The sequence below is a fragment of the Arachis hypogaea genome, chromosome 3, assembly GCF_003086295.3.
Source record: "Arachis hypogaea cultivar Tifrunner chromosome 3, arahy.Tifrunner.gnm2.J5K5, whole genome shotgun sequence".
NCBI classification, from domain to species: domain Eukaryota; kingdom Viridiplantae; phylum Streptophyta; class Magnoliopsida; order Fabales; family Fabaceae; genus Arachis; species Arachis hypogaea.
The window spans coordinates 37,405,196-37,427,285 of NC_092038.1; the positions used below are offsets into that span (position 1 = coordinate 37,405,196).

General features: G+C 37.4%; 2 protein-coding genes and 1 long non-coding RNA gene across 3 annotated transcripts; all 3 read left to right on the plus strand.

Moving 5' to 3' along the window:
• Positions 1-2,695: 2,695 nt before the first annotated feature.
• LOC140173084 (protein FAR1-RELATED SEQUENCE 5-like) lies at positions 2,696-3,684 on the plus strand. The gene is made up of 2 exons (XM_072231839.1): positions 2,696-3,452; positions 3,629-3,684. The coding sequence occupies exons 1-2, from the start codon at positions 2,696-2,698 to the stop codon at positions 3,682-3,684; spliced, it is 813 nt and encodes a 270-aa protein (XP_072087940.1).
• A 73-nt stretch (positions 3,685-3,757) lies between these two features.
• LOC112776252 (uncharacterized) lies at positions 3,758-5,349 on the plus strand. Its single transcript, XR_011879804.1, has 3 exons — positions 3,758-4,354; positions 4,446-4,625; positions 4,897-5,349. It is a non-coding gene; the product is annotated as an uncharacterized lncRNA (long non-coding RNA).
• An 8,371-nt stretch (positions 5,350-13,720) lies between these two features.
• Positions 13,721-14,242, plus strand: LOC112776258 (uncharacterized). The gene has a single exon (XM_025820342.1). It carries the CDS (start codon positions 13,721-13,723, stop codon positions 14,240-14,242), a length of 522 nt encoding a protein of 173 aa, XP_025676127.1.
• Positions 14,243-22,090: the final 7,848 nt, after the last annotated feature.

Here is a 22,090-nt window from a genome sequence, read left to right on the forward strand (position 1 = left end):
GACAACACTTTGCTGCTAAAAGAAAAAGAAAGAAAGCACGAAGAATACCCAAAATGCATCTCCTCCCAAGTCCTAACCCTTCCTCCAGTTCTCCCATATCCTTCTGTCAAAAGAAACGATAACTGTAGACTCACCGGCGCAACCCACCGCACCCGCCCATCGCAATCACGGGCAGGCGTGAAACACAGAAGCCTCCCCTCCTAACCCTAGGCCCCATCTCTATTTTTTGTTATCTCCTTCCTTCCCCCAAAATTAAAATAGAAACCCTAGAGGTACTGCCAGAAGTAGAGAGCTGACGCAGCTATCCGTTGCAGTCAGGGACTTGCCTTTCCATCCTGTCGGCGTTCCCGGAAGAACCACCCTCGGTTGGGTCTCCTTCATGGCCCTATACTGGCGACGTCGTTTGGTTACAGTATTCCTTCAGAGGTCAGTGCTCACTGCTAGTGGATGAATTAATCTTACCCAGCCGCACTTCTGCGATCCGTTGTCCTGCTCGTCGCATGGTCTCCCTCTCGATCGTGCTTCTGCCCCTTTGCTGAAATTGCTCAGAGAGTAGGTAATGGGTTTTTTTTTGTAATTATTGCTCTGTGTTTTTCATTCTTCACTCAGAATATCTTGTTTTTAGATTCTACTAACCCTACTCAGATTGAAATTTGAATATAGCTGTATTATGGTCTTATTTTCTTTTTTTCAATTGATCTTTGAGTGCTATCTTTGACAAACCATTCTCAGTTTCTGTGTTTGGAGGAAAAAATATACATACTTTCTATTATACCTATTCAATAAGTATCTGATTAATTATTATTCGAATGTTGTGGTTAAAATTTTTGATTGATTGATGATTTGGTTACCGATTTCCTTTGCTTGAATTTGTTAAGTTAATAGTGTGTTAAATTGGTTTGCTGCTGCCATTTTAAGTTGCAAATTTTTTATGGTTTTGCAATTTCAATTGCCGGATTATCTATTCAGGTGTTGTGGTTGTTTATTTGTTAAATTGTTGTTGTGTGTACCTATTGTTATGTTTGAAATCATTGAGTTTCCATTTTCTTCTCAAATTATTAATTTGCTTATTTGGTAAATTGTTGTTATCGTGATATTTGAGATTGTGGTTGGCTATTACTGGGTTGCTGAGTTTTTCTATGAAGGTCTTATTCTTGTTAAATTGTTCTTGTTTCCATGCATAACTTGTCCTTGTGGTCTACAGTTTCATTAGGTTAGGGTTTGAGATAGCTTTGATGTATTCTGGTAATTGTGATGTCTTTTGATGAGATGTGGCCCAGAGCAGCCTTTGATTTGGTTTATATATGGTTGATGGCCTAGAACCTGCTAGTACTATTCAGATTTTGCTAATCCTACTCAGATTGAAATTTGATGTAGCTGTATTATGGTCTTGTTTTCTTGTTTTCAGTTGATCTTTGAATGCTATCTTTGACTATACATTCTCAGTTTCTATGTTTGTAGAAAAAATTATACATTTACTTTCTATTATACTTGTTTAATAATTATTCGATTAATGATTATTCGAATGTTGTGTTTTAAATTTTCGAATGAATGATGATTTAGTTATTGATTTTCTGGTCTTGAATTTGTTAAGTTGATAGTTTCTTAAGTTGGTTGGCCGCTGCTGTTTTAAGTTGTTAATTTTTTTAAGATTGTTGCAGTTTGCTAATTGCTGGATTTTCTATTCATGTCTTGTGGTTGTTTATTTGTTAGGGTGTTGTTGTGTGTACCTATTGTTCTCAAATTATTACTTTGGTAATTTGGTACTTTGTTGTTGTCGTGATATTTGAGATTGAGATAGGCTATTATTGGGTTGTTGAGGTTGTTGAATGAAGGTCTTCTTTTGTTTAAATTGTTCTTGTTTCCATGCATAACTTGTCCGTGTGGTCAAAAGTTTTATTATGTCTGGGTTTGAGATAGGTTGGATGCATTTTTTGGTAATTGTGATGTTATATAATGAGATCTAGCCCTTAGTAGCCTTTGATTTGGTTTATATATGGTTGATGGCATGGAACTTGGTAGAGGTAAAGGCGTGTAATTTTATAGTAGAATTAGTTATTATTTTGAAAACCAACTTCTACAACTTAATAGATGGAGTGCTATGGTGGGATGGGCAAGGCAAACGGTTTGTCTCCAGATGAAAGGGAAAATGAGTTAGGCCTTTCAAACAACGACGTTGTTGACGAGGATGACTTAAGAAAGGTTGAGTTGTTGTCGGATGAAGATGGTCATGAATATGGAGAAGTGACTAGGTTGAGTGCAGAGGATATAATGAAAAAGGTGTTTCGAAGTGAAGAGTGTGCATATGAGTTTTATTGTAGGGTAGGGAAATGCAACAAATTTGGGGTCTGTAAGGGAGACTATGAAAAGGATGAAGATGGGATTGTAGTGAGAAGGAGGTTCTTTTGTAATAGGGCTGGCCTAAGGGATGGAAAACACTACAACAAACTGGACAGGAAGAGATGCCATAGGCTTGAGACACGCACGAATTGCTAGGCCGTGATGTCTGTATACCTTGATAAGGGTAGCTCGGTTTGGAAGGTTCGAAAAGTAATCCTCGAGCATAACCACGAATTGATACCGAGGGAAATGGTTCACATGATCCGAAGTTTCCAAGCGATATCGGGATCCGTAAAGGCCCACATGGATGAAATGCATGCGTATGGGTTGCCGACGTCTAAGATACTTGAGGTATATGGCTGAGATTGCGGGTGGTTATTCTTGTTTGGGTTTTACCAAGAAAGATGCATACAACTATATTGATCGGTTGAAGCGTGCAAAGGTGGTTGATGGAGACATGAACACTGCTATAGTCTACTTAGAAGGCAAGGCAACTGCTGATCCCATGTCTATGGCCCAGTACAATTTGACTGAAGAAAGTATGTTGGCAAATATGTTTTGGGCATATGGTCCTAGTAGGGTTGATTTTCAACACTTTGGAGACGTCATTGCATTCGATTCGACGTATAAGAAGAACAAGTACAACAGACCCCTTGTCATATTCTCAGGTTCAAAAAACCATAAGCAAACAACGATTTTTAGTTTTGGTTTGGTTTTAGATGAGACAATCGGTTCATACAAGTGGATGTTGGAGAACCTGTTAGAAGTCATGTGTGGGAATATGTCCTCTGTTGTCGTGACCGACGGGGATGAATCAATGATTGCTGCAGTTAGGGAAGTGTTGCCCCGGGAAACCCATAGGTTGTGTGCATGGCATTTGCAGAAGAATGTGACCTCGAACACCAACGAGCAGATATTCTGTGATGTCTTTGCCAAGTGGTTGTATGCCGACATAGAGGTTGAAGATTTTGAGGGTGAATGGGCACAGGTTGCTGAACAGTGTGGGTTACACAATAAGTATTGGGCGTTACAACTGTATGAAAAGAGGAAGATGTGGGCAAATGCGTACTTGCATCGCAAGTTTTACGCTGGGTTTCGTATGACATCTCGATGTGAGGGCATCAATTCCCATCTAAAAAAATTTTGGTCGTCTAGGCACACTATTCTAGAGCTTGTGTAGAATCTGGAGCTACTAGTACGGGAGTACCGGAATAATGAGCTGGTTGCACAGTTTAGATCAATGTATGGTGTTCCCGTTATGACAACATGTCTTGATTCCATGGAACAGTTTGCTGCATTGGTGTACACGAAGGTCATATTCACACAAGTCAAGAAGGATATTGATTCTATCTCGGTCGTTAACTTTGTAAGCAAACGACGAGTCTCAACAACCATGGTGTACATGGTTGAGGAGTATGGATTCCTCGGTCAGAATGTGGTGGCATTGTACGATCCGAAAAGAAGGAGGTTGGTCTGTCGATGTAGATTTTGGGAGAAAGAAGGTTTTCCTTGCAAGCATATGTTTTTTATCATGAAGCACGAGCACGTAAAAAGAATTCCCGAGTGGTTGATTTTGAGACAATGGAAGAAGGATGTGAAGACAGTCAACAAATACACTGAGAAGATGGCACTAGCTGATGAGTGGGGTTTCTTGTTGAGACATGGAGCCCTGCATGCTGCTTCGCAGTTGATGTTGTTCGTCGGATCTAAAAACGATGATCTGTACAAGAAATGCATGAGCGGAATCAGGCAGATATACTGTGATCTACAAGCACGCAGCGGCAATGACACGATGGATAGGAGTTCGAATGCTGCCTGTGATGTTTGAGATCCAACCGTTATGCGCACAAAAGGGGCACCCAGCACACGGGGACACCAAGGTAGAAAAAAGAAGTGCACGAGATGCAGAAAAACCAGGCACACAAAGAGGAGGTGCACTAAGCCACAAAAAATTTCAACCTCTACAAAATATAAAGAGTGTCCCACCAAAGAAACGACACTAAGCAAACTCGAGGTAAACAGTTGTTTGCAATATCTCTATTCACTAGTTAAATAGTTTTACCTCATTGCATCAGCAATGTTATATCAATTTTGTTGTGATGTAGGTTGTTTTGCCGAAGTTTAACTTGCACGCTGATCAAGAAAAATGGTAAGAAGAGGGAGACGATTGTCGCAGGGAGTAGGATGCCAGAGCTTACGACGGATGGGACCATGTAATAGGCACAGCGCAAAGCCAACCCAGGAACATGGGCGGAGTGGGTAACACCATCGACTGGAATATAGAGGTAATCAACTTGTGGCTTGGTAATCTCACTTTCGATTGTTACTCGTATTCTTATTTTAAATTTGCATAGAATACGCTTTGTGGCAGAAATTGTGTTTGGGAAGTTGTTGATGCTATTTCATGGCGCTCTTTGTATTAGGATTTTATTGTTATGTAACATGCAAATTAGCTCAATGTACTTGATTTTGTTATGGTCATTGTTCAGCAGAAGTAGTTACTGTGTTTCATTTACCTTGGGTGAGTTTGGATTAATGTGAGGTTCTTCATCGTAGGTGTTGGAGATATTGTGGTTGTTACAAGATCGCTGCTGAAAGTATTGACCACATGGTGTCCTTTGTTGAAGGAGAATTTTTTATATGTTACCAAGGTTATTAGGGTCCCAAATTTCCTTGCTTTGTATTCTGTTAATTCAGATGATGCTCGGAATCCTGCAGCTGCATCCAAGTTAGCATGGAAAGTAAATTTTCTCGTTATTATACCTCCATATATTGGATGAAATAGTTTTGCAGTTGAGGGCAGATTCAAGGACAGCAGCAGACCTATTTGTTATCCATGCATTTTATAAATTTATTTTCATTTACCTGTTCCCACTTTTGATTGCATTTTAACGATAAAAAAATATCAGATGATATTGGATCTCTTGGGTCTATGAATTTGCATCTCCAGGAAATGCATTGCAACTTAACGCGTTGAGAGAAATAAAAGCTTTTCGGATTTGTTAGGAACCACAAACACGCAAGCACTGATTTTGACGTCTCCCACTTGGAATATTATAATTTCCTTTCATATCTTTATCCTTTCTAATTGTACTGGTAAACATATCTCGACTATAAGTTTATTCCATTTTTAATATTCACAACTTCAACCGCCTGGTCATTGTGCTTATGCCTTCAGGCTGATTAAAATTTCTATAACATGTACTATGTTAATTATGATTTATAGGGTCATTCCATTTTTTACATAACTCGACTATAAGTTCTTTTCATTATTTACATGTGTTTTTTAATTATGGTTTACATGATATTTTTAATTATATAACAAGATCTTTGTATAGATAAAAAATGTTATAGATAATTCAAATCTTTTTTATTAATTAAAAAATATCGACAATTAAAAATTTTAAATTTTTTAGTTACATATTGTCTAGAAAACTAGTTAAGTTTAATAGTTCTAATATGTAACATGTATAACTAAAAGTTTAAGGATAATACAAAACTTTAATAACTTTATAAAGACTAACAATATAATTAAAGCTTAACTAAATTAGATATCCTTCAAGGGGTTTAGTGCAAAAGGTTTCATTGATGTTAGATAACGCAACTAACTTAAAATCCAATACAATTTACGAACCCTTCTAACGGGTTCAGCCCATCACTCTAGCACGACGACCTATTTTAATTGGCGGCAGCCCAAAATAAAAAGTGCTATACTGTATGCAAAATAACAATACCAAAAGGTTGCAGGCAATGGTAGAAGGAATGTTTGGAATCACATTAACACGTCAGGACAACGAAGTTCGTCCTCACCAATAGGTAGGGTTCAAAAAAATAAACATCCTCTACTATGTTACTTAGATGGTCAGGTTTTGGCTGCTCATGCTGCCGGCTGTTGCATCTTCTAGCCCACCATCCTTAGTGTCACACCCATCAGTGTCGAAGTAGCTCTTGATTGAGTTATCCCAAAAATATCATGCCTTCTGACACACCTCCTCCCTCTTAGGATTCGACTTCAAGATAACCAGATCTACAACCAATCTCATCCGAGTTTCATTGTCAACCCTCTATAAACAATAAAATTAGAAATTGAGTTACTTCTATACGATTCATGGGTTTTGAGGTTTTCCAAAACATTTTGCATTACACAAATTACTTATAAGTCACAACATCACATACACATACGTAATAGTAACCAAGAAGTAACGTTCGGTCGGGTTAGGAGAACACTTATGCATACCTCCAAGTCAAAGAATCTCCATAGATGTGACAGCTCCATCCATTGAGCAACCCACATGCCACAATCATTGGACATTGCTGCTTGTTGACCTGTCACAGGCTCTGAAAATTTGAAATCCGTGACTTGTGGTGGTTTGCTTTCTGGCATGTCATAGAACTTTCCTTCTCGTAGCAATTGTTGGATGTACCTAGCCTGCAATGCCACTTGGACATGATACTCAGGTATAGTAAATTTAAAGAATGACACTCATCATTATTATTAAGTAGAACACAAGGGATTGTCACGCGATTGAACTACCACAAAATACATATGATTGATCTTGGTGTCACGCATATTTTGAGACTTCAGAGAGTCCAGATAAATCAGGGATTCGTTCTGGATATCGATGATCATTAGATACCAATGACGATTTAAGTGCATTGGTACATAGATCTGGGGAAAAAATAGTTTAACAGTCGGCAAGGACATCTATAAATGGATCAAACTGCAAATCCATTGTCCTGTGGAATATAGAGGTGTACCTTCGTCAGATCATCAGCCCGACCCATGTAGTGTTGCCTAATAAAGGACAATGTCTCCTTGTAGAATGCGACAGGATTCAGGGCCACTTACTGCATTATCAATATGATCTGTTAGTTTCCATTATGGCATTCGTGCTTACAATATACATAACAGAAGTTGGAGTAATTATTAAACAGTTGCTAAAATACCGTTTAAACACTAAATCTAGCCTAGCATGGTGAAATTAAAATTGGCAGACAAACGACATCATTCGGGGTTTAGGCGACATACTGCGAAAGTCGTCGAAAGCCACCAGATGCGCCTATCTGCACGCTCATCATTCAGCATTGTAGCCAGCAGAGTCAGCACCTGCAGGAAGCGTCACAGTCGACGTATTTCCAATTGTTAAAACAAAGGTTATCAATACAAACGATTAGACTAAGACAAGTAACAGTGAGCCGACTAAATGTTAGTTCAAACAACTTTACATCATCCACAACTTCCTCTCCCGGTTGCAACGTCCACAAAGCTTGTCTGTCTCCCTAGCAGTATTCATTGGGGATCAGCACCTCCCTGTAGGATTCGATCAAGCGAAATTAGAAGTCGTTGAAAGAAAATGGTAATAAAGAACAATTGGAAAAAATAGCAGCATAGTAAAGGCGAAGAAATTTACTGGGACTTCAAGGCAAAACTAGCAATATGTAATATATGAGGAAGGAGTCATAATTAAACTAGCAAATGGGAGGATTGCGGCAGATGTACGCAGAAAAGTAATTATTCCATACTTTATTCTTGGGTCGAAGACCAACAAGGCCAAAAAACTTGAGAGGAAATTTGAAGGTCAAAGCATGGGACGTTTTGCAAAATGTTTACTCCTTTCTCATCCTTTTGCATATTCTGACCACAATATCTCCAGTAGGGTTCCGTGACCATCAACTGTACCCTTAAGCTTCTTAATCTCCTCTGCATGAGTCTCAACAATAGATCTGGTTGCTCCATCAGATCCAAGCAAAATCTGGAAACCTAAAGAAAATAAATTTCTTAAAAAATATAGACACACAGTTGAAAGATAACATCAACTAAAGAGATCCATTTGGAAATGATCCTTATGCAACCCACCTCATGCACTTGGTTGAACATGTCGACGATAGGATCATCTGATGTGAAAAATACCTCCTCAGTCATAGCCAGCATTTGCTTTGTCTCTTCCACACCGGAGTCATCTTTCGAAGTCATATGAAGACCCCAACATTCAGTAGAGTAGCTTTCCCTGTGTTTTTCATGTCTGCCTCCAACGACGCAGAGCAGAAAAGATTGCACCAACGTAATTGGCGCCAAGTTCACATGGGCCAAATAAAGAGATTGCGGGATGCAATATGTTGGAGATATGCCTTACCTCATATTGAAAAAGTTGAAGTCATGGGCTTGTAGATGTAAGGCCCAAGTGTTATAGGTTCATGAGAAGAAAGGCTTGGGAGTACTACAGAAAATTCACGGTCTCAAAGAAGCATACTTTCGGATTAGACAGCAAAAAGCACTAAAAGAGGTGCATTTTAGAGAGAGAAGGTTTCAAATCTCGGATTTTTGCTTCACACACATTTCGATGTATTGATTATCTGCTGTTTCTTCCAAAATACCCGTTCTTGCCGAAACATTCTTTCCAACTACAGACTGATTAATTGGATGCAAAAGTCATCCATGAGGCCTAACTTGCAGGGCCGACTGAAAACCTATATTTGCATCAGCTTGCCACTACATGTATTGCCACCCCATTATCAATTTTTGGTCCGTTAGTTTTTTTGTAAATTAGTCAGCAAAACCACAACCTTATGGCACTATGATTTTCACGCTCTGAAATTAAGTTTTCTAAATATAGAACGTCATTCTAGCTAAATTACATACACGGATCAAGTAGATGTTAACATAATTTAGTTTCGTAAAAATGTTGGGGTTGAAGCAACATATTAGAAAATACTTATTTCTTTTGAGAAAAAACTTTGAATTAGTGTACCACCATGAACTGAGTTCCCTGGTTAACATGGAAGAAATTGTTATTAGGGAAAAATTAAGAGACTGCCTTATGTTCCATTCATTTAGTTATTACTTGTGCAACGAGTTGGATACTCGCAGTCCAGAAGCAACTTAAATTGTCATAATAACACCTGTATCTAACCGCAAAATAAAATGGCATAACATTAACGACTAGATTACATTTAAGTCATTACACAAATCATGAGCAAAATAGCAGCAATAATATCAGTTTCAAACGGATATTTGTCAGCCACCTAAGTAGTTTAGCCCAAAAGGAAACATTAACAAATACAGCCAAACTACTAGTTCTAAATTACTAACATAGAAGTCCCAAAGCATGGCATACCTCCATCCGAAACATGCATTACATGATCAGCATGCACCTTATTCCTCTAACATCTTCCCAAACATTTCAACTTGTCCAGAAAGTTCCTCATTTTTTTTCTAGTATACAAATTCGCTCAGTCAATCTACCTACTTCGTCAGCCCTTGACTGATTCAAACGTTCGTTGAGCCACTCCAAGATACGATAGTTGTAATCATGAATGGGATAACCGGTAGACCCAAGAATTTTATCAAGCATTGTGAAGGAAATTTCTTGACGAGCAACAAGTTCCTCATAGCACAAAGGACTATGAGCCACAAGATCTATACCTCTGCTATTGTGAGGCAAAACCACCGTGAATCCGAATAGCACACGCTCATTGTTCGTGTTGATTTCTTGAGGAACAAAAAGGGGAGAACCAATTTGAAAAAACGATCATGCTCGCATCAACATCTACTCCATGTCTTCCACATACACGAAACGATCGTCTGTCCCTGTATCCGTAACTGCACGAGCCAAACCAAGTTATTGTTTCAGAATAATGCACATCTACCACATCACCATTACTCTGCCTTTACAGAAGTGCTTCAAGAAAAATACATATTGAAGATTAAAAATAATATAAATGATGTTCGTGCTCACCAGTCACTCTAGTAGGGTTGCTGCCACCATAGCCATCTCCAGTGTCCAAGTTGTCAGCTGCCATGAGGATGAAAGAAACTTTCTGACATGAAGAGAGTGAACAGAAATAACCTTTTAACAATCTTGACGGTCTTCTTCTCACCGGTTGAGCATGTGGTGTTGGCCGACGAGCGAGAAGAGATGCGGCACTACGCAGCCAAGCCAAGGCTTCCGACAAATCATGGAAGCCACGATGTTCATTGTTCCGGAACCTGTTCACCTGATGCTCGCATTCCTCCCATGACCTGTAAATACTTCGGACACGACCTCTTCAAATGGCATAGAAGGGAAAACGATCAGCTTCGGTCGTCATGACCATTAACACATGCAACTATGGTTGTATCTTCGAAGAATACGGGGGAAACGAAGAGTTCTGACACCACTAAGAAAAGTATGAGGAAAGCATTTTATGATTCATGGATATATCCATTAACACCGCCCCCTCCCACCGGCCCAACCAAAATCCACGTGAGTCTGATTCCACATTCACCCTAAACTAATTTTACTCACATAAAGATGGTAAAAAAACTTTTTTTTAGTTGTTTGTTTAGCCAAATTTAAAAATATGTTCTACGAAATATAAATTAGTAAAGAAAATATAAATTATAAATAGGATTGAATCAGCAAGTAAATTAGAATATAAATTTTTAAATTAAAAAAAGAAAATTTTTAAAAATTTTAAATAAAAGCTCAACTCGTAAAAATTTATTAAATTCTCAAAATAAAAAAGTATTAAAATGATAATGACATAAAAAAAACATAATATTATAAAATTTATAAAAAATAATAAAAATAAAATAATGAAACCAAAACAGATAGATAAGTGTTTTTATATTTTTATAGTTTAATTATACTTAAATAACAAAAAGGTAATCAGAATTAAAAAAAACTTAAAGTTGATCCGCCTATAGAGATCCAAATCATAACAAAACAAATCTCATTCCAAATAATAACAACGACAGTATAATACATTGTTATCGTATCACAAAAAACAAATATGTGAAAGTATTTATTTTTACTTGCATTTCATTAAAGATGTGGCTCATTTTTTTAGAGTAATATATAACTGTTTGCATTGATTTTTGGCCTTTCCTATTTTCAATAAATATGACTTGTCTCTAATATTTTCAACCAATCACAACGTAAACGTTTGGCTATTATTTTATGATGTAAAGTCATACAAAAAAATACTAGACAGTGAACACCTCATGTAATTTTTACCAATTTTTAATGTCTTTTAGGTACATGATGTAACTACTACTCAATTGAACAAGAAAATAGGATATTTGCTTTCATTTCTCCCAAATTCTTTTTTTTCTTAATAAAAAACAAATATAAATGAATCAAAAACTGTTTCAAAGGAGATGATAACAAGATGTTACTGTTTTGACACGGTAACCAAAAAAGATTAAGAATCATCAACTATATTCATTAGCTAGGTAATCATTATATGTAGTAGATTATATTCCTAACACATTTTAATTTCAAAATAAATATACATACTGTTCACTGTAAACATTCAGGGCCACTGCTAACCCGTTCATTTTTTAGATTCACCGTGATTCGTACAATTGGAAAGCTCTTCAAGTCCTCATTCACTCTTTGGTAACCCACCCTAATCCCCTCTACTTGAACCCACAATATATGATACATGCATCAGTATGACAACACCAAACCTCCCACTAATAATAATAATAATAATAATAATAATAATAATAATAATAATAATAATAATAATAATAATAATAATAATTAACATTCTAACAATTTCACCATAAAATATAAAATTTATTATTTTAATTAATTTATATTTATAATTCACTATTTATTTTTTTATCATTTTACAAGTAAAATCATTTTATATAATTCATTTAAATTTTAGGGCAATTGACTTGAATAAAATAAAAGAGAGAAAGGTTTATCTCAATGCAACAATTGCAACTTTCTTACGTACATGTCCTGATTTATTATTATGTAAACTGTGGTAGGTAACCACGGTTTCTAATTTATATATAAACTGTTGTAAGCTGGCACGGTTTATGAGTGAGTAAGAATGACCATAAACCGTGATAGGTAACCACGGTTTATGAAGGCCAAAATTTGCCCATAAAACCCTCCAACCTGCCACGGTTTATGAAAGGTCTTGTAAACGCAGAAACCCTTGTTAGTTGCCACAGTTTATAAGGAGAAGGATTATATATATATATATATATATATATATATATATATATATATATATATATATATATATATATATATATATATATATATATATGAGTGAGATTCAAGCTGCTGAAGAGGAGAGATATCACAATGGCAAGTGAGGAAGAGAGTTTTCTTGTCTTAGTGCATTGCTCTGGAAAAATTAAAAAAAGCAAAAAATATGGTGTGAAGTTCACTGGTAGAGAACCATTGAGTGTACTCATCAGTTCATCAAGCACTTTGTCAGATGTAAAGAACAGCATCTTACAGAAGTTTGGGATATTTGGGAGCAAGTGGGTGAAGAAGCTATTCTACAAGATTTCCATCGCAGTTGTCTCGACCGGTGTTAAGTATGATATGTTTGTGCTAACGGCCGATGAAGATATTAGGTTTCTTTTTCATTATGTTAGGAGTTTTCCGGAGGTCAGAATACACATGTTGTATGCAAAGTTGGAGGTTGGTGTCGATAGTTTTGGGGCATCAGCTCCAGTTTATAGCTCGACTGCTGCGGGCGGTGCATCTAGTTCGATGCCTACGGCCGGACCATCTGTTCCACAGGTCGCATTCCCTTCCTTTGCGGCTGATTTAGATCGAACGGAGGCAGTTGCTTCTGTACCATTGGAGAATCCTGGGGTTTGGCAGCAGGCATTTGAGGTAGATATCGGTGGTGGCATGATTCATGATGTTCAAGGCTTTGGGGAACCTGATCAAATAGAGAATGCAATGCAGGACGATGACTCTGACCAAGAGCCTGTAGATATCATTGGGGACAGCGATGATGAACAGGTGCCAATCCTCATAAACAGCACGGGCCTTCAAGTTCTGGCTCACAGTAGTACCCTCCACACTTCTCCACTCTAAACTTGGAGGCTCTAGGTCAACAGGCGGACGGAGGTGCTACAATTGGGGGTTCTTCTACATAATTTCAGATTGGGCAATCATTCCAGAATAAAGATAAAGCTGTTCTGAGTGTGAAGGACTATAGCATCCGTCGAGGTGTTGAGTACAGAGTATTGGAATCGGATCATCTAAAGTATCATGGAAAATGTAAGGAATTCGGCAAGAGTTGTAGTTGGTTGATTCGCATATTGCTTCGTGCACGAAAGGGCACTTGGGAGGTTAGGAGGTACAACGGTCCGCACACTTGCTTGGCCACCTCTATTTCCAATGATCACCAACAGCTTGATTACCACGTTATTTGTGTGAGGATTTATTCGTTGGTTAGGGCGGATGCTGTGGTTACGGTAAAGGTCTTGCAACAAGCAACAGAAGCTTATTACATGTTCAGGCCTAGTTACAGGAAGGTTTGGATGGCAAAACAGAAGGCAGTAGCATAAATATATGGAGATTGGGAAGAGTTGTATGCCGAGTTGCCACGTTGGATGCTAGGGGTACAGTCGACCATGGCTGGGACAGTCACTGTGTTGAAGACCTCTCCTGTTCGACTTGGGGATCAGGTCGATGAGTCAACGGTGTACTTTCATCGTCTTTTCTGGATATTTCCACCATGCATCGAGGCCTTCTGGCATTGTAAGCCCCTGGTGAGTATTGATGGTACCCACTTGTATGGAAAGTATGGAGGCACGTTATTGTTGGCGATAGCGCAGGATGGGAACTCAAACATCCTCCCGATAGCCTTCGCCCTTGTGGAGGGAGAAAATGCGGAGTCATGGTCATTCTTTTTGTCCAACCTACGATCGCATGTGACATTGCAGGAGGGTATTCTTGTTATCTCTGACATGCACAATGGCATTAAGGCTGCACTTGAGGCCCCCGAGAATGATTGGCTGCGTCCACATGCTTTTCGAGTGTTCTGTATTCGTCATGTGGCCGCGAATTTTAGCCTTAGCTTCAAATGTAAAGATGCAAGGAGGATGCTGGTGAATGCTGCCTATGCAAAAACTGAAGTAGAGTTTTATTACTAGTTTTACATCATGTGGACTGAAAATCTGGCTATGTGTGACTGGGCCAACCGGATGGAGTATGACAAGTGGACCCAACATGAGGATAGCGGTAGACAGTTTCGGCACATGACAACGAACATTAGTGAATGTGTGAATTCTATGTTAAAGGGAACTTGCAACCTCCAGGTCACATCGTTGGTTAAGACAACTTACGGGAGGCTTGCTGAGCTATTCGTGGTCCGGGGACAGACGGCAGAGACACAGTTGGGATCTAGGCATGAATTTTGTCAGGCGTTGATAAAGGCTATTGATCAAAACATAAGAGACTCCAGGTGCTTCACCGTCACATTATACGACAGGCACCAATCGGAGTACACGGTGGCTGAGACAACACCGACCGAAAACTTCTCGCTAGGTAGCTATCGAGTTTCCCTTAAGGATCACACATGCGATTGTGGCCACTTTCAGACGCTCCATTATCCATGTTGTCACGTCATTGCATGTTGCGCACACTCGCACCTGAATTGAGCATCATATGTTCACGAGGTGTATCGATTGTATGACTGAGATGTTCAACGTGTACAAGTAAGGGTTTGTTCCGCCTATCCCAGAAGGCCTATGGCCCCCATATGCTAGACCAACAATCATTCCTAATCCTAACATGAGGCATGCAAGGGAAGGACGTCCGAATGTAACCAGGATCCTTGGTAGCATGGATCAGTTTGTTGTGATCCACCCGAAGCGCTGTGGGCTATGCCGTTAGCCTGGTCATACGCGGAGGAACTGTGACCAGCGAAGACATACTGCTGCCGGGGATGGTTAGATGTTATGATGTTTATGATCTTGTTGATATTGTCTAAGTTGTATTAGGAATGCTTAATTTGAGTAATGTTAGGTGTTGAGTCAATGAATGTCGTTCGTTTGGTCAGTGTATTAAGTTCGTCTGTTTAACTCCTTTTATTTTAGATGTTTAATTGAAACATGTTGGTCGGCTTATGAAAGAGCTTAATAGTAGTAACAAATGAGTTCATAACCATAGTTCCTAAAACATATATAACACACATACATGTCTAATACTATATAACAACAGTCTGATACATAAAACCCTAAAGATGCTACTAAGAACATAATGAAACATAGTTCCCACCATACGTAAAAAAATCACAATACTAATCAAAATCCTCGATGGTGTCACTGTCGTCACCGTTGAAATGACCAAGCAGGTGACCTCTGGTGCCACACAAAGGAGGATGCTGCATCCTCCTCGGTCGCTGAGCAGCCTCTGCTGTGGATGTCTATGGCAAAACGGCACTGAATGCCGATGCTGAAGTCCCTCCTAACGTGAATCATGGGTTATATGGAGAAGTTGCAGGCTCATTGAGATAAACCGGCAACTGAGGCTAAACATCCTGACTTGGTGGCTGGTACTCGGCAAACTGGGAATGAACCTCAGGCATCTGTGGCCTATAATGGGTCGCATCGTCATCCCTCAGCACGTTTGCTCTATCCCTAAAGAACTCTGACTGACTAACAGGATCCTCGATGTCCATGCCGACGGCCGCGGTAGTAAAGTCAGCGAATCCCTGTAGATCGACACTCCCGAACTTTTGAGAGCTACCCCTTACTTTGTAAGTGGGCTGATCCATCCCTGTGTCCACACTTCCAACATCCTCACCAATAGCGTGCTGAGCACCATCATCCCCAGCGGGAGGTCCTCTACCTCGAGCCTGTCCACGACCATCCCGCTCACCCTGCCGTCTGGCTCTACGTCGAGGAAGACGATGATCCATAACACCTCCATCATCAGCACCACCTAGGTCCTCATCCATAAGGTCGTCGAGCCATCGCCACTCTCGATCGGTGGCACGTGTGCCTATACGCCGATGCCGATCCACTCGCCTATTGTCCGGTCTGTCAGGAACCTGCACCTTGGGAGGTGCCTGCGACGATCCTCTGTGACGAGCCTCCTCAGTCAACACAATCAGTCTAGGATCATGAAATGCAACATTTGGGGACAGGAATCTATGGGCCACACGGCACCACCAGTCCAAGTACTTCGCTAATGGACCCGGATCAGCTACTCAATCGACCGGTATGACTGAATCAACCATGTTCTCCCAATGCAAATGCCATTCCTGAATATATCTGGGAAACCATCGATCTCCACCCCTTCCATCCTTCGCATGGATCCAATCTATTTTCAGAGCCAACTGAGGGAGATGCTGAACACCGCCGAACTGCGGTACCACCCTATCCACCTGATGCCACTCTATCGCAGCAAAATATATCAGGCTAGTGGCCGCCGTCCACAGCCTACAGTGCTCATCAACAAGTATCTCTGGATGAACAACAGCAGTAACATCGGGAGAAGAATAAGGCTCCCACACAAACTGTATCGGAGAAAGTAATGTTAGGTAAGACCATCAGAGTAAACATGAATGACTACTTATAAGAGCAATACTAAACGACTCACATCGCGAACACGCAGTCTATCCAAAGAAATGCGTGTAGACACCACTCTTTAATTTCCTGCATCGTTTCTCGGTAGATATGCTGCCCACCTACAAGATTCATTGAAAGCATGTCATAAGGAACGACAACACATGAAATTGAACAAGTTATGGATCGAAAAGAACAAACCATACCTGGATGCCAGCGGAAATCCGAACACATCAAAACCACTGGGTCTGAGACTGGGAAGCCTCAAAAAATCCAAGACTATAGCAGCTGTAGTGGCCCGGCCAAGTTAACAACGTTTCTGTTTGTCCCACAACAAAGACATCATACAGCCAGGCCAGTGCAGCTGAGCCCCAGCTATATCTGCCCAAGTCGTCCATCGATGCTAAATAAGGCAACCAGCAAAGGTTAACCCAGTTTGCGTTCTTGTTCGCAAACAGCTGAGAGGACAACAACAACAGAATATAGGCACGTGCGTATATACGCACGGTCTCTTCACTAGCATCTGCTGGGAGAACCTGAAACCTCTCATGGAACCATGTGTAGCACACCGTCATCTGCTTGACTTTATTTTGCGGCGGTAACTCCCTAAACAACTCGCAAAACCACGCCCATACGGGTCTTCCGTTCTCTATCAAATTCTCAAAGTCAGTCAGGCACCCACTAACGGCCTCTCCATCGATGGGCAAACCCAGCTGATATGCCACATCTTGCAAAGTGATAGTGCACTCTCCAAACGGCATGTAAAAGGTGTGGGTCTCAGGACGCCACTTCTCAATGAATGCGCTAAGTAGAGGCTCATCAACCCAGAACCACTGACTGTTCAGCCTAGCCAAGTGATACAAGCCTGCGGTCTCTAGATACGGTATAATTCAATCGTGTAAAGACATATTTTGTTGTTTCCTGACATTGGTAATAACCCTAGTAAGATGCCAAATGTGGATAAGGAAATCCTCAACATACGACCAATACTAATAACAGCAAATATAATTTAAAAACATTATTATACACTCACATTGGTTTTCTATTTTGTCTAATAATAGTGATAAAAATAAAGAAATAATAACAATAATAATAACGACAATAACAATAGTTACTAAAAAGGATAATAATAACATTAATATGAATAATAATAACAATAATACTAATAATAACAATAACAACAATAACAATACCAACAGGAATAATAATACTAACAACAACAATAATAATAATACTAACAACTCCTAATAATAATAACAATAAAATTAATAAGAACAACAACAACAACAACAACAACAACAACAACAACAATAAGATTGTATAACGAACCTCTTGGTCGATGTATCCAGCCATGTGCGCAATGCCATTTAATCGGTACATGCGAGCTTCGTCTTCCATGGCTCCACTACCCAAATGGTTCAAAACCTCAAAGCCTCCCCCAGATTCTCTCAACCACCCAGCTTCAAAAAATTTGCTTTGCTTCAAATGTGATCTGTGATGACTTACAACGAATAATGTATTTATATTACTTCACGCATAAACTGTGGTAGCCAACAGGGTTTTATGCTCACAATGTTTCTTCATAAACCGTGGTAACCAACGACGATTTCTAGCACCCTTTTTCATGCGTAATCCGTGGTAAGCAACTGCGGTTTACGTTCAATGTTTCATACCTGTAAACCGTGTCAGCTTACAATGGTTTATATATAAATTGGAAACCGTGGTTACCAACCACGGTTTTCATAATAATAAATCAAGACATGCACGTAAGGAAGTTATAATTGTTGCATTTCAGTAAACCTTTCTCTCTTTTATTTTATTCAAGTCAATTGCCCTAAATTTTATGTTTATAAAAATTTGTAATAAGAATACCAAATGTTTAATATCTTCATATCTTCGTGGATAACTCGTTAAAAAATGTTATTAAATAATAATGTGAGGTTATCAAAAATAAATTTATTCTTTGTTATACCTTTTTTTTACAATTTTTATATAGTATTTTGTTTAGTACTCTATTTAAGCAGAATTATTATTCACTGCTATAACATCAAGTTAATATTTTTTCAATAAATTAATAATAACCATAGTTTTAGAACTAAACTGCTGTTCGAACTACTTGGTTACTAGGTTACTGAGTCTCTAGTCCAACTACCAAGTCAATGATTGAACCAGTTCACCCGTTCATATATAGATAAAAAATAAAAAAAATACTCAAACATTTATAATTAATATTTAAAATACATATTTTAATTAATTTTTAAAAAATGTCTAACTCTACTAAAATTAAATAGTACACGAAGAATAAGTATTTCATTAATATCACTGTATCATGTTTGCCTTTGTTTTTTTCTAATATTAAAATAACTACTGTTTTCATTTTTTAATAATTTATTAAGTAGTTTATATTCATTATACTACTATATACTACAACTATTTTGTCAAAAACAATCATAGAAGATATTGTACAATTAAGAAAAGAAAAACTAGCTAACGTTATAATTATCACCTTTATAAAAATAAGCTTAATCTAAGAATGAGCGACTTCAAAACTAAAATTAAAACGAATTAAATAGGAGTAAACTATTTTATGAAAGATATTTACATGTATTAACACTTGCAAGGATGTTAACAACAAGGTCAACAACAAACCTAAGGAAACTTAAGTAAAAACAAACGATTGCTAAATACTTCTTGCTTTAGAAGAATGCACGTTTAGGAGAGATAATCACAATAAAAGTGTTACAATAGAGAGATTAGGATAAAAAATCACGGCTCAACAGAATTAATTACCGAACACATATAAAACAACGTTCCAAACATTGTTTCGCACTTTAATCTTCTCAAACACGCTTGTCCAAAAGACCGCTTATCATTTTCATCGGCGTTTCATCAGTAATTCCCTCTTTAGTGGGATCTATAATCCACAATAGCGAACAATAGCTGGCTGCTGCAGCAACATCTTGCGTACGGTCTAAAGCCTTAGAACATGTCATCGTGTTCTCTCCTCTGGGCAACTGGAAAAATGGTATGGAAAGAGGGAATTTTCTTATCGGAGCCTGCCACCAACTTTAACGAAACACATTTGCTGACTTTCTACAACAATAGAATGCATACTGTTGTCAGAGTTGCCTTGACCCAGTTGACTCAATATATAAACCTTGCAACTTGCCTATAGCGAACACTAAACCTAACAACAACTAACCAACACAAGTCTCTAAAATGAAAAAATAAAATTTACAACTAACCAAGATAAAAAAGCAATAATAACAACTCAAATGAATAACAATAAACATAAAAAATCTCAAATTGTATTAGAGAAAAATGGAAACTCTACCCGTGTTCCTAAACTAAAAATAGTAAAAAAAACAAAACAATAGACTAACAATAAAAACCGGGTAACCTCAGATGATAGGAGCTGATAATATAAACAATACTCAACCACAACGGGATCAAAAACTAAAATTAGAGGGAAGTTAAATTAACACACCCGAAAACCCTAAAACAGGATCAAAACCCACTTAATCCGTGCTTCGAATGCTTCAGAAATGATTTTGTTTGGACCTAAAATGACATTGAAATCGCCAAAAAAGTGTTCGTTCAAGCGAGTCACGTGCCAGGGATCATGTGTACGCGCATATGATGCGTACGCACGGATGAAGAGGAAGTGTATGCAAGACTTGGAGAACTTACAGTATTCATTTCGTCATGAATCATCTGCATTTGCGTTTTTCTCTAACTTCCTAAGCCATCATAACCTTCTAAAACTTATATTACTTAAACAAACATATCAATGTATCGAATTGAATAAAAGTGAATTAAATTTGGCAATTTTAAGCATGAAACGTATTTTCTTTTTAAAAAATTTGCCACAATTAGAAGGAAATTTACAAAAGCATGCAATCTCAATGAATAAGTGCAACATAAGTTGTTAAAATTTCCTCTTCTGAGATAAAAATTCATCATAAAATTACAGATTTATCAGCATGCTCTTAGTCTCAGCCACTCAGGCCAGTTCATGATGAACCCATTGGGTTTTGTTTTCTTTAGAGTGGTTTTCCAAAATGGAATGCCCGTGATCTCTAATTTTTCGTATATTTCTGTTGTTAAACATCAGTTTAATTTTCAACTAACTATAATGCAAAATATTTTATACAGTCGTGCAATCATATCCGTTCTTTTAAATGACATTCACGTGGTCACTTTAAAAATTAGTTTTTTTCTCCTGTAGCATTACATAATTAATCGCACGTGCAAAACAACTATAGCACATCAAAATTAGCTTCTATTAAATATATCATCAAAATTTTGTATAAATATGCCTTTTAATTTCAGGTATGCCTAAAAGAATTCTTTATTATTCTATATTCAAACTTCTCCATTCGAGCATGTGCTATAAAATAGCAATTTCAGGATATAAACATAGATACTATAATTATTAGTCTATCATTATAATTTTTTTTCTACGTTAACACTTGGTAGTAATAAATATTTTTTTATAACAAATTTTTAATAACTACTTCGTCTTTAAATTTTTAGTTGGGTATAATGTATAGATATTTCTAAATAGATTTTTTTATAAATTAAATTTTTATAAAAAATAAATTAATATTCATAATTTAAATTATGTAATCAAATTTATCAAGATAATGTTTAAATGTACACATTTAGTATTTATTTATACATATATAATTTTTTATTTATATGATATCTTAACAACAGTATATTTTGATAATATTTTAGTATGTATTCACTATTACGTATTTTCTTTTTTTTTTCCTTTTGATTATACTATGTGCATAATAATGTGTTTATATAATATTTAATAAAATATATAATTTACAATTCTATAAGAGAAGAATCATTTTTTTGGACGTGTTATATATTTTGGTGTTTTTAGATATCTAAATAAATACAAAATAAATCAAACTTTATTATTTGATTCACTATTATAGTATTCTTAGTTTAATTTAAAATGATTCATTAAATTAATATTGCTAAACATTAACTATAAACTATTTTATATAACAAATGCAGATTCAATTAAATGTTGCTTAAAATTATTTCTAACTAACTGTATTATTATTATTATTATTATTATTGTTGTTGTTGTTGTTGTTGTTGTTGTTGTTGTTGTTGGGACATGACATAATTACTTGTTTCAATATTAAATTTATGCATATAGATTATGCTAATTGGATGAAAGCCCAAACTTGGAAGTGGTTAGTAGAAGCAGCGAAGTTCTTTTTTATTTTTTCTGTGGGTAATTATAATTGGAGTGATGTTTGGGTTTCTTGGATATTGAGTAAAAATACTGTTAATGTATGCTATAATTTTTGGCCTATGACACAGAAAAAAAGTTTTTGTCCAAGAACAAAAAAAGAGCCAAGGCTAGGATCCCTAATAAACCAAAATTAATTACTCATTATAACA